The sequence below is a fragment of the Carcharhinus amblyrhynchos genome, chromosome 5, assembly GCF_965287045.1.
Source record: "Carcharhinus amblyrhynchos chromosome 5, sCarAmb.v2.hapA, whole genome shotgun sequence".
Classification (NCBI taxonomy): domain Eukaryota; kingdom Metazoa; phylum Chordata; class Chondrichthyes; order Carcharhiniformes; family Carcharhinidae; genus Carcharhinus; species Carcharhinus amblyrhynchos.
In genome coordinates this window covers 35,109,793-35,125,448 of record NC_137328.1, presented here as the reverse complement: position 1 = coordinate 35,125,448, position 15,656 = coordinate 35,109,793, and the positions used below count along the sequence as shown (strand labels likewise).

At 40.4% G+C, this 15,656-nt stretch overlaps 1 protein-coding gene across 2 annotated transcripts in view; it reads left to right on the top strand.

Annotated features, from left to right (window-relative positions):
- The window catches only part of polr1e (RNA polymerase I subunit E), a 41,278-nt gene that overhangs the window by 12,426 nt on the left and 13,196 nt on the right, over positions 1–15,656 (top strand). For both annotated transcript variants that reach the window (XM_080188627.1, XM_080188628.1), the window contains exons 6-9: positions 61–205; positions 4,609–4,716; positions 6,985–7,081; positions 7,366–7,505. In XM_080188627.1, coding sequence (XP_080044753.1) covers positions 61–205; positions 4,609–4,716; positions 6,985–7,081; positions 7,366–7,505 — 490 coding nt within the window. The remainder of the gene's footprint in view (positions 1–60; positions 206–4,608; positions 4,717–6,984; positions 7,082–7,365; positions 7,506–15,656) is intronic.

Sequence of the window (15,656 nt, the reverse complement as noted above, 5' to 3'; positions counted from 1 at the left end):
AATTGATCAAACTGATGTGTTGCTATTAAAGTATTTCAATGATTTGATGTTGACTTCTAGGTGGATTCCCTCATTGAGGCCTTTGGCACTAACAAGCAGAAACGTGCCCTGAGCTCTCGCAGACTGAATCAGGTTGGGAATGAAACTTTGCAGAAAGCTGTGGCCAAAGCAGCAGAAAATATAATCGAAAAGAAAGGAATAACAGGTAAAGCAGCCAACTTGCAGGGCAGAGTATAATTATAAGATCAAACAATCTGCCTACACGTAATAATTTAAATTCACACTAATATTAACTAATAGTATTAGTTATTCTATTACTGATAATTGTCAGTAAGATTAATAAATAATCTTATTAAACTGAGGCAGGATGCAAGAAGAAGAGTTATTGAGGTTTAATTATTATTTTGTTGAGTTATTAAGATAAATCATGTATGCATCTCAAACTCACCCATTGTGAGGATTGGTCCATGCAAAGCTTTTTCATTACATTGGGCATTGAGAATCAGTAGTCATGAGAGGAGGAATGTAACCCTCAAGTCACTTTAATGACAGCTAATGAGATATTAGACTGTTAAGTACATGATGCATGAAAGAATCTTTAATATAGGGAGGCTGCTCAGTTTGCATCTTTGCAGTTCTGAAGATTGTTGTTGGCTTTGAATAGTTGGGGAGCAACATTTGCCTTGGAGAAAATCTCTAAGAAGCAGTTTCCATATTTGCATGTCAGTGAGTACTTAACATTGAAGATATTTCATCCATCCATTAATATTGAAGGTGGGTGGATACTCTGGATCCACCCACTTCAGGTAATGTTAACCTATAAGACAATTGTATGGGGAATATATTCAGATCTGAAGGTTGTTTAATCTTGTTACAATCCCCATAGAGATGGCCAACTTTTTGAAAGAATGGATTTCCTAAGCAACTGATGGAAATAACTGAAAGACAGGATTTAGTGTTTTAAGACTTTTCTGTAGCAAACAACTAAAATTAGAATAAAGACTTGAATCACAGTGAATGAAAGAGGGGAAGAATATTCTTAAGACTGGGAAAAATATTTTAAAGGACATGAAAAGCAGTAGTGAAGACCAGGAGTACACTGAAGTATAGAATTGTACGTTTATGACAAAAGGTGGTATTTATGAGTTTTTTTATATCTACTTTTAAATATCATGTGGTCAATTTTAAAGAACCAGCAGCAACTTTTATGAGTTTAAACAGAGGATTATTTACTTACAGAATTGCCCCCAAAATCTAAACCCAATCCAGTCACATCCCACACCCTCAGAAAAATACAGTTAAAGAAGGTAGTGCACTTCTATTAGGGTTAAATGAAAAGGTTTTGCAAACAGCTCACATATTTAGTTGTTGCAGCTAAGAAACAAGTAATTGTGGGCCCAGTAAGGAAAGGAGTCTTCCCATTCTTGATTGTGGTTCAGGTGGGTTCAGATAGTTGACGCCAGATATCCTGATGCAGGATTCCTTCAAAGAGGTAAGTGCTCAGTAGGCCCAAAACTAGGCACTTGTGGTTTTCAGATCAGGAAGTCAGATATCTGTGCAGATTGACTTGGAGTTTTGAAATCTGGCTGAGAGCCTTTTAAAACTTTACAGTTCCTAAAAGGCAAAGATGATGCTGATTTTTCTGAAGCAGCTGGCTTGTGGGGATTTTCTGCAAAATGCCGCGGTGTTTTCTGGGTCTTTGGATCAAAACACAATAGCTGAAATTATCTGATGTTGTATGCGCGGCAGCACTGCCACGATTACGTGAACCTTTCTTCCCTGGAGACCTTTTTTGCCCGAGTTCGTTGCCATGCAAGGACTTCTGCTTCCACAGGAAGGAAAAACATGCGGATTCAAGGGCTCCTCAGCTGGCTGTCCAGATTTACTGATCCAAAGGAGGCTGTTGAAAATGTTCTGACATACCTCAAACAAAACGAACGCAAGGAGGTCCGCAAAGTTCTGTACTCCCTGATGGATGAATATACCCCCTCAGAAGTGGATCTTACAAAGTTCTTTCAGAATAAAGATGTGAGATCCCACATACCCACTGCATTGGCCAGCAAAGCCCCTGAATGGGTTTGCCTTGCTCTGATCAAAGGAGAGTTGGCCCCATTTCTTAGTGACTGCTTGATCTTAAAGAGGATGTTTTTGCATACCCAGGTGGAGAATGCAGGCAGATCCAGCAGTAATAGGTGCTTGTTGCATATTCGCCAGGTTATGTACGGATTGCTGCTGTATACCAATGAGCCTTGTCCTGACATAACAGATGTGTTGAGCAACATGTTGGGAGAGGTGGGCGTTAATGCTGAGGAATACAGCAAAGTGCACTGTGTGGAAGAATTTGATCGACACGAGCAAATACTGAGAAAAACTAGTGTTCGAGTGGTGCTGAAAAGATTTAACTCCAATGAAATCTATTCATTGCAGAGACTACCCGAGGTGAATGTACACATATATAAAGTGGGATATAGGAACTGAAGGTATGCGATACGAAGGTATACACCTGGCACGACAGCACAATGGTTAGCATTGCTGCCTCACAGTGCCAGGAACTCAGGTTCAATTCCTAGTTTGGGTCACTGTCTGTGTGAAGTTGCATGTTCTCCCTGTGTCTGTGTGGGTTTTCTCTGGGTGCTCTGGTTTCCTCCCACAGTTTGAAAGACTTGCTGGTTAGGTGCATTGGCCATGTTAAATTCTCCCTCAGTGTACCCCAATCAAGTGCCAGAGTGTGGCGACTAGGGATTTTCACAGTAACTTCATTGTAGTATTAATGTAAGCCTACTTGTGTCAGTAAATAAACTGTTACACTGCCACGTACTTGTGTAGAGGGAGGTTTATTCTAAGTCATAACTACCCCTGCATTGATAGCAATATTTTTTGAACTTTAGAATTTTTTGGTAAAATTACCTGTATCAAAGCTGTGTCTGACATATCTTTCATTTCAGCCCTGTTCACTATATCAGGTGCTGGGGCCTCAGCTATTTACCATTTATATAGATGATCTGGAGGAGGGAACCGAGTGTAAGGTGTCGAAATTTGCTGATGACACAAAGATTCGTGGAACGGCAAATTGTGCAGAGGGTGTGGAAGGTCTGTAGAGGGATCTAGATAGGCTGGGCGGGTGGGCGAGGACCTGGCAGATGGAATACAATGTTGGCAAGTGTGAGGTTATCCACTTTGGTAGGAAGGACTACTATGTACAGGGCAAAAAGCTGCAGCATGCTACGGTGCAGAGGGACCTGGGGGTCCTTGTGCAGAGTCGCAAAAACCCAGCCTACAGGTGCAGCAGGTGGTCAGGAAGGCAAATGGGATGCTGGCCTTCATAGTGAGGGGGATTGAATATAAAAGTAGGGAGGTCTTGCTGCAACTGTACAGGGCACTGGTGAGGCTGCAGCTGGAGTACTGTGTGCAGTTTTGGTCGCCGCACCTGCGCAAGGATATTTTGGCTTTGGAGGGAGTGCAGAGGAGGTTCACTAGGCTGATACCGGAATTGAGGGGGTTGAGCTATGAGGAGAGGCTGAATATACTGGGCTTGTACTCGTTGGAGTTTAGAAGGATGAGGGGAGATCTCATTGAGACGTATAAGATGATGAAAGGGATGGATAGGGTAGAGGTGGAGAGGTTCTTCCTGCTCAGAAAGGACAGCAGATCTAGAGGGCACAGCCTCAAGATAAGGGGGGGAGGCAGTTTAGAACGGAGTTGAGGAGGAACTTCTTCACTCAAAGGGTGGTGAATCTCTGGAATTCTCTGCCCTTTGAAGTGGTTGAGGCTTCCTCGCTAAGTATATTTAAGATGCGGGTAGATAGGTTTTTGGTAGGCAAGGGGATTAAGGGTTATGGGGAGAAACATAAGAAATAAGAACATAAGAAATAGGAGCAGGAGTAGGCCATCTAGCCCAGTGGAACTGAGCCACTTCAGATCAGCCATGATCTTATTGAATGGCGGGGCAGGTTCGAAGGGCTAGATGGCCTACTCCTGCTCCTATTTCTTATGTTCTTAAGAACAGAGAATTTGGCTTTGGGCCAAATCTCCATTCACAGCAGCCGGACTGGAAAATCCCAGCCAAAGGTAAAGTCGGCGAATTCCAGTCTTTACCTCCAATCTGTTTCAGTCACATGGTATTGTCTAATCAGAATGGTTTGGAAGTTCAAATATATATCATGATACAGATGGTGGTCTTTCACACTTATTTTGTGGATCTGGTTTCTTCAGCTCTCTTTTGTGAAACTTTGATCTTGAAGACAAGAAGTCTAAAGGTCTATTGACTTCAAGTTTTGGGTAAATCGCAGACAATAGCATATACAAATTCTACAAACAACATTCTTCTGCGTATATTTATTCACGGGAGTGGCCACACCCAGTGTGATTCTATTAGAACATTCCAGAAAGCTTCAGATGGTTTGTGTTGAATAGCCACGGTCACCTGATTCTTGGTGGCCATCTTAGTCCTACAAGACCGTTCCAGAAGCTATGAATTCTTGACGTTACGAATAGAACATGCTTTCACTGAACATAGCAAAAGAAATAGCTGTTGCTTTTATTGTGGAATGTATGAATGCTATTTTGTAATGCATGTATAACACATTTTTAACATTTTGTTTCCCAAAGCTTTAACTAGCGAGGCAACACTGTTCGAGTCTCAGGACCAGTCCATCTTTCTTCCTCCCTGTCATGCTGATGCACATAAGCCTGAAGATGTTTACAAATTTGAGGATCGTATCCTTACCGAAAGTTACATTTTTGCTATGTAGTTAGATGTTCTTCACTGGTACAGTGCCACCTCTTTAGAAATTGATTAATTTGTCTTTAGGAGCTATTATTGTTTGGCATTTCATGCTATTTGGGAGGGAGTTTTAGATTTGATGATGTGAGGGAGGGAATGGAAAAATGTGAATATGTATTTTTACACAGAAACAGGCAATTTTGGTCTTACAGGTTTGTGCCAGTGGTTAGAGTTTAGAAGAATGAGGGGAGATCTCATTGAGACGTATAAGATGATGAATGGGATGGATAGGATAGAGGTGGAGAGACTCTTCCTGCTCAAAAAAGACAGTAGGACTAGGGGGCACAGCCTCAAGATAACGGGGAGGCGGTTTAGAACGGAGTTGAGGAGGAACTTCTTCACTCAAAGGGTGGTGAATCTCTGGAATTCTCTGCCCGTTGAAGTGGTGGAGGCTGCCTCGCTAAATATTTTTAAGAAGCAGGTTGATGGGTTCTTGATAAGAGAGGGGATTAAGGGTTATGGGGAGAGGGCGGGAAAGTGGAACTGAGCCACAACAGATCAGCCATGATCTTATTGAATGGCGGGGCAGGCTCGAAGGGCTAGATGGCCTACTCCTGCTCCTATTTCTTATGTTCTTATTATGTTCTTATGTTTACGCTGCAAATGAGTCTCTTCCCACCTTAACATTTTCCAACACCATCAACAATTCCTTTTATTTCTTGCTCCCTCATAAACATAAATTTTTCCCCTTTAATGTACCATTTGCCTCATCTACTCCTTGTATTAGTAAATTCCAAGTATTCTCTGGGTGAAGAATATTCTCCCTATTTGATTTATTTGAAGCTATTAGATATAATAAACCTTAATTCTTGGTCTCGCATTCAAGCGCAAACATCTTCTCAATGCTTACCTTTCAAAAACAAGTGGGTGTGGATGCCGGAAATTTGAAATAAAAACAGAAAATGCTGGAAATATTCAGCTGGTCTGACAGCATCTGTAAAGATAGAAATAATTTTGCCTTCATTTTGGAAACTGCAGGTCCGGCAATTTCCTGGCATTGCAAGGCAATGGTGATATCGTTCTATGTTGGGATGGTGTGTGACTTGGAAGGGAACATGCAGTTGATGGCATCTCTATATGTCTGCTACCCTTGTTCTAAGTGGTGCAAGTTCAGATTTAGAAGCTTCCTTCAGAGGAGCCTTGGCAAGTTGCTTCAGTGATCTTGTATATGGTATGCACTGCTGCCACTAGACGCCTGTTGTAGAGGGAGTGAGTGTTTAAGGTGCTGGATGCATGCTGGTCAGAGCCTGATGCTTTGACGTGCATAGCATCAGGCTGCTGGAATGTTGCTGGAGCTGCACTCATCCACACAAGTGGAGAGTATTCCATCACACTCCTAACTTCTGTCTTCTCGGTGGTAGGCAGGCTTTAAGGAGTGGGAAGGTGAAATTATTTGATACACAATTCCCAGCCTCTGGCCTTTTGTAGTCATAGTATTTATATAGCCTGTCATTAATGCCAAAGGAATAAAGAAAAAAGACATGTTGCAAAGCTCAAGACAGACTTGAGTGCCACATTTCAAACAATTTATGCTACAGGACAAAAGGGTACTGATTAGTTTAGAAGTTGACTGATTGGCCATGGCATTGCTGTGGAAAAAACAACAAAAAAACTACAGGCTTCCCAAGCTCCTGGATAATTCAGAAATGGTGCAAGACTTGGACATATTCCTCTTGTTTGTTGGGAATTTGTTGCTACATGTGAATGTAAGCTATTTGTAGTGACAAAAAGATTCTGAGATTCTTTTTAAAGCAGAATGTTCTTAGGACATTGTCCAATTATAAACAGTGGGGAAATCAATATTCTTAATAGTTTTTAAGAAGGGAGTTGCTGAATATTGGAAAAAAGAAACTTAAAAAGGCATGGGAAAGAACAGTGTGACATACGTAGTCAACCAGTAAATTGTTTGTAAATATACAAGAACTTGGTGTAGGCCATACAACCTCCCGAGTCTGCGCCAGCATTTAATAAATTCAAGGTTGACCCTCAAAAGTGATAAATGCTGTAAAATTCTAAGATTGTGATAATTCAGTCCTTACAAAAATCCTGTTGATGAGACTTTCTTTAAGAAATGACAATCACTTGAACTGGTTCCAGTTCTAGTGCTATGGTAGTAGACAGATGGACGAACTATTGAGTGATTGTAGTTGTCGGATTTCTTAACGTTATCAAACTTGGATGTCTCCTTAATTTACAATAAGTCATCTCACCAATGGCATATCAAGCCATCGAAGCACATTGTGTACCACTGAAGATTAGCACTGCAGAAGAAATTTGCAAACTGGCACAAACTGACAAGTAAGTTTAGTAGGCAATCTGTTGGGATGATGCTGTCAGTCCAATAACTGCTGGAATTCTGATGCCTTTAACAAAGGTTTTCTGATCTGAAGAGTACATTTTACAATAAAGAAAATTATGATCTGTACTCAGCTTATATTTAATTATGCCTGTCAGCTCTTAATGTAATTTTTTGTTACATAATATTACACATCAAGGTTGGAAACTCTGGAGTAGCAGAGGGTAGAAAAAGTTTGATACATGATATTTAAGAAGTGATCTAATGCTATTGTTTTTATTTTTAGCTATTCCACCTTTGTCTTGGAATCACTGAAATCCTTACTTCAAGATGAGGAAAGTCGTGATCACAAGTGTCAGTGCCTATTTTACTTACAGATTCTGATAAGATTACACAACTTAAAAAACCACGAATTGAAGCACAAAGGTAAAATTTATCTCTCCATTGTATTTTTGATACTGAAGATTGACATGTACATTAAATCAGTTCAAAGAATTATACCTGGGAGCATGGACAGCATTAATATAAAAGTAGGGAGGTCTTGCTGCGGCTATATAGGGCATTGGTAAGGCCGCAGCTGGAGTACTGTGTGCAGTTTTGGGCGCCGTACTTACGCAAGGATATTTTGGCCTTGGAGGGAGTGCAGAGGAGGTTTACTAGGCTGATGCCGGAGTTGAGGGGGTTGAGCTATGAGGAGAGGCTGAATAAACTAGGCTTGTACTCGTTAGAGTTTAGAAGAATGAGGGGAGATCTCATTGAGACGTATAAGATGATGAATGGGATGGATAGGATAGAGGTGGAGAGACTCTTCCCGCTCAGAAAGGACAGTAGGACTAGGGGGCATAGCCTCAAGATAAAGGGGGGGCGGTTTAGAACGGAGTTGAGGAGGAACTTCTTCACTCAAAGGGTGGTGAATCTCTGGAATTCTCTGCCCGTTGAAGTGGTGGAGGCTACCTCGCTAGATATTTTTAAGACGCGGGTTGATGGGTTTTTGATAAGAGAGGGGATTAAGGGTTATGGAGAGAGGGCGGGAATGTGAAGCTAAGCCACAACAGATCAGCCATGATCTTATTGAATGGCGGGGCAGGCTCGAGGGGCCAGATGGCCTACTCCTGCTCCTATTTCTTATGTTCTTATGTAATATCAGTTATGCAACAACATTTTCATTGCTTGCTTAGCACAAAAGTCCTTATTTGGGCCTAGGTTTAAATATCATGAGGTTGCAGGGAATCATGATCAAGAATCAGAATTTGGTCAGACTTTGAACTCTTGAATTCTACCTATTGACTTCAAGTTTCAGACGATTCAGTTGAACTTTACAAATCTGCAAATTAATAGTGTGAATATTTGTCAAGAAGTACAAAATAGTGAATTTTGTACTTTATGGAATAATCATATCCAGTTTAATTTCTAATAGATTTCACCTTTATCCCAGCAAAGTTTACACTTATGATTGTTGATGATAGGCAGACACTTTTGTTTTGTAATCACCATTTTGTAAGGACAGTTAGATTTCTTTTGTGATCAGTCTGCATTCTGTATTACCTCACTGCATAAAATGTTAACAAATTAGAAAATTACAATTAGAACAGCATGAACTAATACAATTGTGCTACAGCATGACTTAAAAACCATTTTTCCAGGTGTTAGGGATCAGATCAGAAATCCTAAGGTAAATTATGAAATTAGCCTAGACCCCAACATTTTACTTTTGATTTTGGCATTAGGATGAGCATAAGGTGCTTTGCTCCAACAATGATTCAGTTGACACACAAGGATACTTTTATCAAAACTAACTTTATTTAAGAACATAGAATAAAAGAAATAATTAGCATAACTTTCACTAAACTAAATTCATGACAAGTTACAATTCTTAACAGCGAGCTATTTCTAAAGTTCCAATTGTAAACATCATCCCATAGACATAAATTCCTCCTTCTGAACCAATTAACACCAAAAACCACATGGATACTGGACTTCCAGCCTCTTAACACCTCTGAACAGAGATCCATACAGACACCTGTCTTCTGACTCTCATACAGCAGACTCTCAGGCAAAGATATACGCTCACACACCATAACTTCAGAGAAATAACCTAGTCTTGGGCAGATTCCAGTCTCTAACTTCAGAGAGGCACCGCTATCTTAACAACTCCAAGCAGCATCTAAGCTTTAGTTCTCTACGAAAGCCTAGATCCACCCAGTCACCTGATGTTATCAAGACCTACTTGGCAAAATACTAAGGGAAATTCACTGAAAACAGCAGAACAACATTAGTCCAGATTAAAACAAACATTCCAGCAATTGTACAGCTGCAGTAACAATAGAGGATGCTGGTTTTAGACCCAACGGCACTGATTAGAACAGATTGTTAAAACAGAAACAAGATTGAAATATATTTCTTAAAGTCGCAGTAATGTCACACCAGGTGACTAATTACCAAACAAATCAATGTGTAAATAATGATTTGACAATTTGCTCATTTTCATGAGTTTAGCTTTTGTGTTGATTTATAAAGCTTCCTGGTGCCTCCAATGTTACAAAATGAGGGTGGTAATAGAATGGTCTTATTGTGTCAGCTTTGCTCATGTGATCATAAAAAGATCATAAGAAATAGGAGCAGGAGTAGATCATCTCTTATAGTCTAAGGTCAGCCTTCCAATAATGTGTGCACTTTGTAGGAGTGCATGATGAAATGGAGCTGCTTTTAGATTGTGGATTGAGATGAAGTAGGGAGATTTTGTTTGGAAGTGAGCAGAGTGGTGGTGGAAGTGGATGTTTTGGTGACATAGTGGTTAGCACTGCTGCCTCACAGCACCAGGGACCCAGGTTCAATTCTGGCCTTGGGTGACTGTGTGGAGTTTGCACATTCTCCCCGTGTCTGCATAGGTTTCCACTGGGTGCTCCAGTTTCCTCCCCACAGTCCAAAAATGTGTGGATTAGGTTAAAAGGCCAGGATAAATTGCCCCTTAATGTCAGGGGGATTAGGAGGTTAAATATATGGGGTTACAGGGATAGGACAGGATTGGGTGGGGTTGTTGTTGGTGCAGACTCGATGGGCCAAATGGCCATCTACTGCACTATAGATTCTATGATTCTATAAATGGCTTGGAACCAAGTCTAATGAATGGGATATGCAGCATTAAGTTTAGTTATTGTGTGTTTTGCAATTTGTTAAATCCCAGGACTCAAATTTTGCCTCGAGTTTATTACCATGCAAGGTAGTCACTGAAGCACTGACAATCTTGGTTAAAATCTGGTAACTGATCTCCAGAGCTTATAATAAATGAATGCAAACTAGGGTTGTCATACTGACTGACTTTGTAGTCTTCAGCACAGTACTAAGAAGTTGTATTTGAATATTGCTTTTTCCTAATTGGCAACAAATTTGCAATTATTAAAAAACTCTAACTTCTATAGTCAAGATTCAAACTGAGCAACTTGCCCTCAGAATCGTGCTCCAAAAATCAGTGTGTCTTGATAATTTTTATTGATTTTTGAGCAGTTTTAAATTGTCTGCTGGGAGAGTATTGTTGTCACATGCTGACACATTGCTGATATTCAGCATCAGTTTGTTAAGATCCTTCATTTAGCAGAGCCAGATTTCGTTTCATCTCATTTTATGATCCCTGTTAATGTTAGAACTCGATGGTATGGTCCCAGAATGGAACCCTGGCTCAAAAGATTGTACACTTTTTTAAAAATTAAATGTCGAGGAACAGAGTCACAGGACCTCTAAGAACAAGAAAGGAACATTTATTAAACATGAAAGTTGGCTTTTTATACAATACTCCTCTACTCCCCCTTAACTTAATAATTACACACGGGTTTTAGGATTAGCAGATTACAAAGTACATTTTAAGCTACAGTGGTCTTGTGAAGATACAAGATGACAGTGGACAAATACACTCTCCACTCTGAACCCCAAGTGAATGTTTATGGATGTCTCCTCAGAATTATGGGAATTTCCAAACTCCACTTCCAAATACACACTTTAAAATCTCCTTTCATAAATGTATTTTCCCTTAGCAGTTTGCATTCTGAAATCTAATCCAGGTTTTCCAAATGTCACTTGTAAACAAAGCTTCCACTACAGCAGATTCGGTCCAGATTTTGCACCATCCATTTCCTTTGTCTTGAGTTTTTACATAAGTTCTGAGATCGAGTCACTGATTTCCATAGTTATTCCCACTCATGTTCCGCAGGCTATGATCACATCTCACAAACATGAAATTCACTTCAAATATCTTTCTAGTATCTCAGCCTTCTTCTGAGCTCTGTCTGTCTTTTTACTAAGCAGTTCTCTTTTCTAGTACCTTTAATCTCAGACATCTTAGAAACTTCTCTTCATTTTCTCTAGTTTCCTTAACTAGCTGCACTTCAGATATTTTCTTAATCATTCTTCCAGGATATGGCTTTTCTTTTAGCAAAGTTGAGACATATTCCCTCTCTAGCCTTCTAAACCAACTGTTTCTAGCAAAACTGTGAGAGCTGCCTTCTCTCTCATTGATGTATCTCTCTTATTACCTATTTTCAACTGCAATCAAGATATAGCTAAACTGAAAGTTAAGCTTTTCTACTGTATTAGGCCCCAGTTGCTAAGCAATGATTTATCCTTCTCAAGGCATTTATTTACTCTTCTTGTAGCAACCCTCTACAAGTACAATGAATAACAATTAGAACTGAACCAATCCCCACACATACAAACACCTTTGTCCAGTATGATCCTAACTGTAGGTTTTACCTCACAGGCATAGAAACATTATACTGAACACACCTAAAAGTATACCTTATTTTTAACATTTACAAATACAAATATAAATCCCTTAAAATTATCTTTGTTTTTCTCACATTAGTTTGGGCATGAATCATAGAATTCTTACAGTGCAGAAGGGGGCCATTCAGCCCATCGAGTCTACATTGACTCTCCAACAGAGCATCTTACCCAGCCCCATCCCCTGCCTTATTCCATCACACATACATTTATCCCGGTAATTCCCCTAATTTACACATCTTGGGTCACAAAGAAGCAATTTAGCATGGCCAATCCACCTAAATGGCACACCTTTGGACTATGGAAGGAAATCCAGGGGAAACTCACACAGACATAGGAGAACATGCAGTCGTCACACAGTACTTAAGGCCGCACTTTAACCGGGGTCCCTGGTGGTATGCAGAAGCGCTAACCACTGTGCCAAAGTTCAAACCAGGTGGTGGGTGAAAGGTCAGTGCACTGGTTGGGTTGCTTTCACATGCCTTTTTATTACTTTAGATATATGCTGATTTTACTGGCAAGAAAGCATGCTGGCTTTGTGTGAATATTGCTTTGGTTTTCATAAAAATCTTTAGATTTCAGCCAAAACATGCCCAAGGGATTGAGTAAAATTTTTCAGATTTTTGTGACTGACTCTAGATGCAATCATTTGGTCCCTTATCTAAAATTCAGCCAGGAAATTTCCAGGTTTACATTATTCCCATGTGCCATTCCCATTCACCCTTACCTAGAAGCAGATTCAGACTATAGATTTCTCGGTAAGTTTGTCGGAATTCAACGATGTAACAAGATTGCACAGATTGTTCAGAAGTGCCAGTATTTTCCGTTTAGTGCTGATTTGACATTTGTGACTTGATCAGCATTTGAAGTGTAAGAAAAATTTTGTTCATGGTTTATAATAGATTAAAAGATAAAATTGACCATGTAGTTGATAATGAAGAGGATAGTTGTTGATTCCAGAGTGATATCAATTGTTTGGTTGAGTGGGTGGAAAAGTGGCAAATGAACTCAATCTGGAAAAGTGTGAGGTAATGGAGGTAATGTATTTGGGCAAACAAAGCAAAGGGAATATTCAATAAATTTTGGGATATTGAGAAGGGGCAAAGGATGAGAGATCTCGGCGTGCGTGTCCACAGGTCCCGGGAGGTGGCAGGACAGGTGGATAAGGTGGTTTTAAAAAGCATATAGAGAGTCTTTTATTAAACAAATTGTAGGATACAAAAGCAGGATGTACTGCTGGAACTGTACAAAATGCTGGTTGGGCCATAGCTTAAATCTGGTCACCGCATCACAGGAAGTGCATAATTGCTCTGGAGAGAGTGCAGAAGAGATTTACAAGAATGTTGCCAGAGCTTAAAAATTGCAACTATGAGGAAAGATTTGACAGGCTAGTGTTGTTTTCCTTAAAACAGAAGAGGCTAAGAGGGTTTGGTTTGATTTATTATTGTCACATGTATTGGGATATAATGAAAAGTATTGCTTCTTGAATGCTATACAGACAAAACATAGTACATTGGGGAGAAGGAAGGAATAGGGTGCAGAATGTAGTGTTGCAGTTACAGATAGTGTGAAGAGAATGATCAGCTTTATATATACTAGGGCCATTCGAAAGTTTGGCAACAAGGAAGAAGTTATTCTTGTGTCAGTTGGTATGTGTTCTCAGACTTCTGTATCTTTTTCCCAATAGAAGAGAATACAGCTGAGATGTGTGGGGTCCTTGATTATGTTTTCTGCTTTCCGAAGCAGCAGGAAGTGTAGTTAGAGTCCATGGATGGTTGGCTGGTTTGCATGATGGAATGGGCTACGTTCACAACCTTTGTAGTTTATTGTGGTTTTGGTCAGAGCAGGAGCCGTGCCAAGCTGTGATACATCCAGGAAGGATGCTTCCTATGGCACATCTGTAAAAATTGGTGAGAGTTGTAGTAGACAAGCCAAATTTCCTTTGCCTTCTGAGAAAGGAGAGGCGCTGGTGGGTTTTCTTAACTATAGCGTCAGCATGGAGGACCGGGACAGATTGTTGGCGATCTGAGCAACTAGAAACTTGAAGCTCTGAACCATTTTCACTTTGTCCCCATTTGGTGTAGACAGGAGCTCGTCCTCCATTATTTTTCCTGAAGTTGACAACAATCTCCTTTACTAACATTGAGAGAGAGATTATTTTCATTGCATCATTTCACCAGATTCTGTATCTCTTTCCTGTACTCTGTCTCATCATCTCATCATTGTTTGAGATCCGGCCCACTAGAATGATGTCATCAGCAAACTTGAAAATCGAGTTGGAGGGGAATTTGGCTATAACCATAACTATATAAGGTGTATAGTAAGGGGCTGAGGACACAACCTTGTGGGGCACCGGTGTTGAGGGTGATCATGGCGGAGGTGTTGTTGTCTATCCTTGCTGATTATGGTGTGTGGGTTAGGAAGTTCAGGACCAGTCGCAGAGGGAGGAGCTGAGGCCCAGGCCATGGAGTTTGGCGATGAGTTTCATAGGAATAATGGTCTTGAAAGCTGAGCTGCAGTCAATAAATAGGAGTCCGACATAAGTGTTTTTGTTATACAGGTGTCCCAGCGTTGTGTGTAGGGCCAAGGAGATGGCATCTGCTGTGGAACTGTGAGTTACTTGAGGTGTACAAAATGATGAGGGGCCTAGATAGGGTAGTCAGAGATAACCTGTTTTCCCTGGCTGAGGGGTCAATTACCAAGGGCCATAGATTTAAGGTATTTTGTTGAAGGAGTAGAGGAAACAGAAGGAAAAATCCTTCCACTGGGAGAGTGGTGGGTGTCTGGAATTCACTGCCCGAGTTTATGGTTGAGGCTGAAATACTCAATTCAAGTGGCACCTGAAGTGCTACAACCTGTAAAGCTATGGACCAGGTACTGGAAAGTGGAATTAAAATGAGCAGCAAGTTTCTTTTTTTCTCTTTTTTGGCCAGCACAGACATAATGTGCTGAGGGGGCTCTTTCTGTGTCATTAACCTTTCTATGTTTTTATATTCATCATCTTTCAAAAGCCTTCCTATTACTCAAAATTGAAGGAGTAGCTGGTTGAGCAGCTCAAGAAATTAATCTGAAATATTTGTATCCTACCAAAGTTTCAAAGCTCTGCTGGTGGAGTTATACTTCATAACAGAATTCTCTTTTTCAATTCTGCATTTTAATTCAGTTCGTTATTTTTCTGCCATACTCATAATTTCATGAAAGGTCTCCCTTCCTAAAGGAATCCATTAAGTTAACACATACACAAGAAATGGAAGCAGGTCACCAGGTCATTCAAGCCTGACCCACCATCCAATCATCATGGCTGATCGATGCTGGCCTCAACTATTCTGTGCCATTTCCCCATATCCTTCTCTCTATTTCTTGATCTGTCAAATTTTTATCCACTTTTACTTTAAATACTTCTAAAGATCCAGCGTCCATTATCCTTTGGGGAAGAGAATTCCAGAGATCACCACCCTCTGTGAGAAAAAAATTGTTACACACTTCAGTTTTAAATGACCAGCCCATAATCTTGTAACTATGCCCCCTTGTTCAAGACTGGTCCCAGTAGTGAAAATATCTCACCATCTCCCGTGCAAAGCTCCCTCCGGATCTTGTTTGTTTGTATAAGGTCACTCCTCTCTCTTCTAAACTCCAAGGAACACAGACCCGGACTATGTAGTCTCTCCTGATTAAAAAAAAACTCTAATCCCAGGAATTAGCCTGCTGAATCTCCTTTGGACTGGCTCCAATGTTACTATATTCCTTTTAAGGTAAGGGAACCAAAATTGTACACAGTATTCCAGGTGAGGCCTTACCAGTATC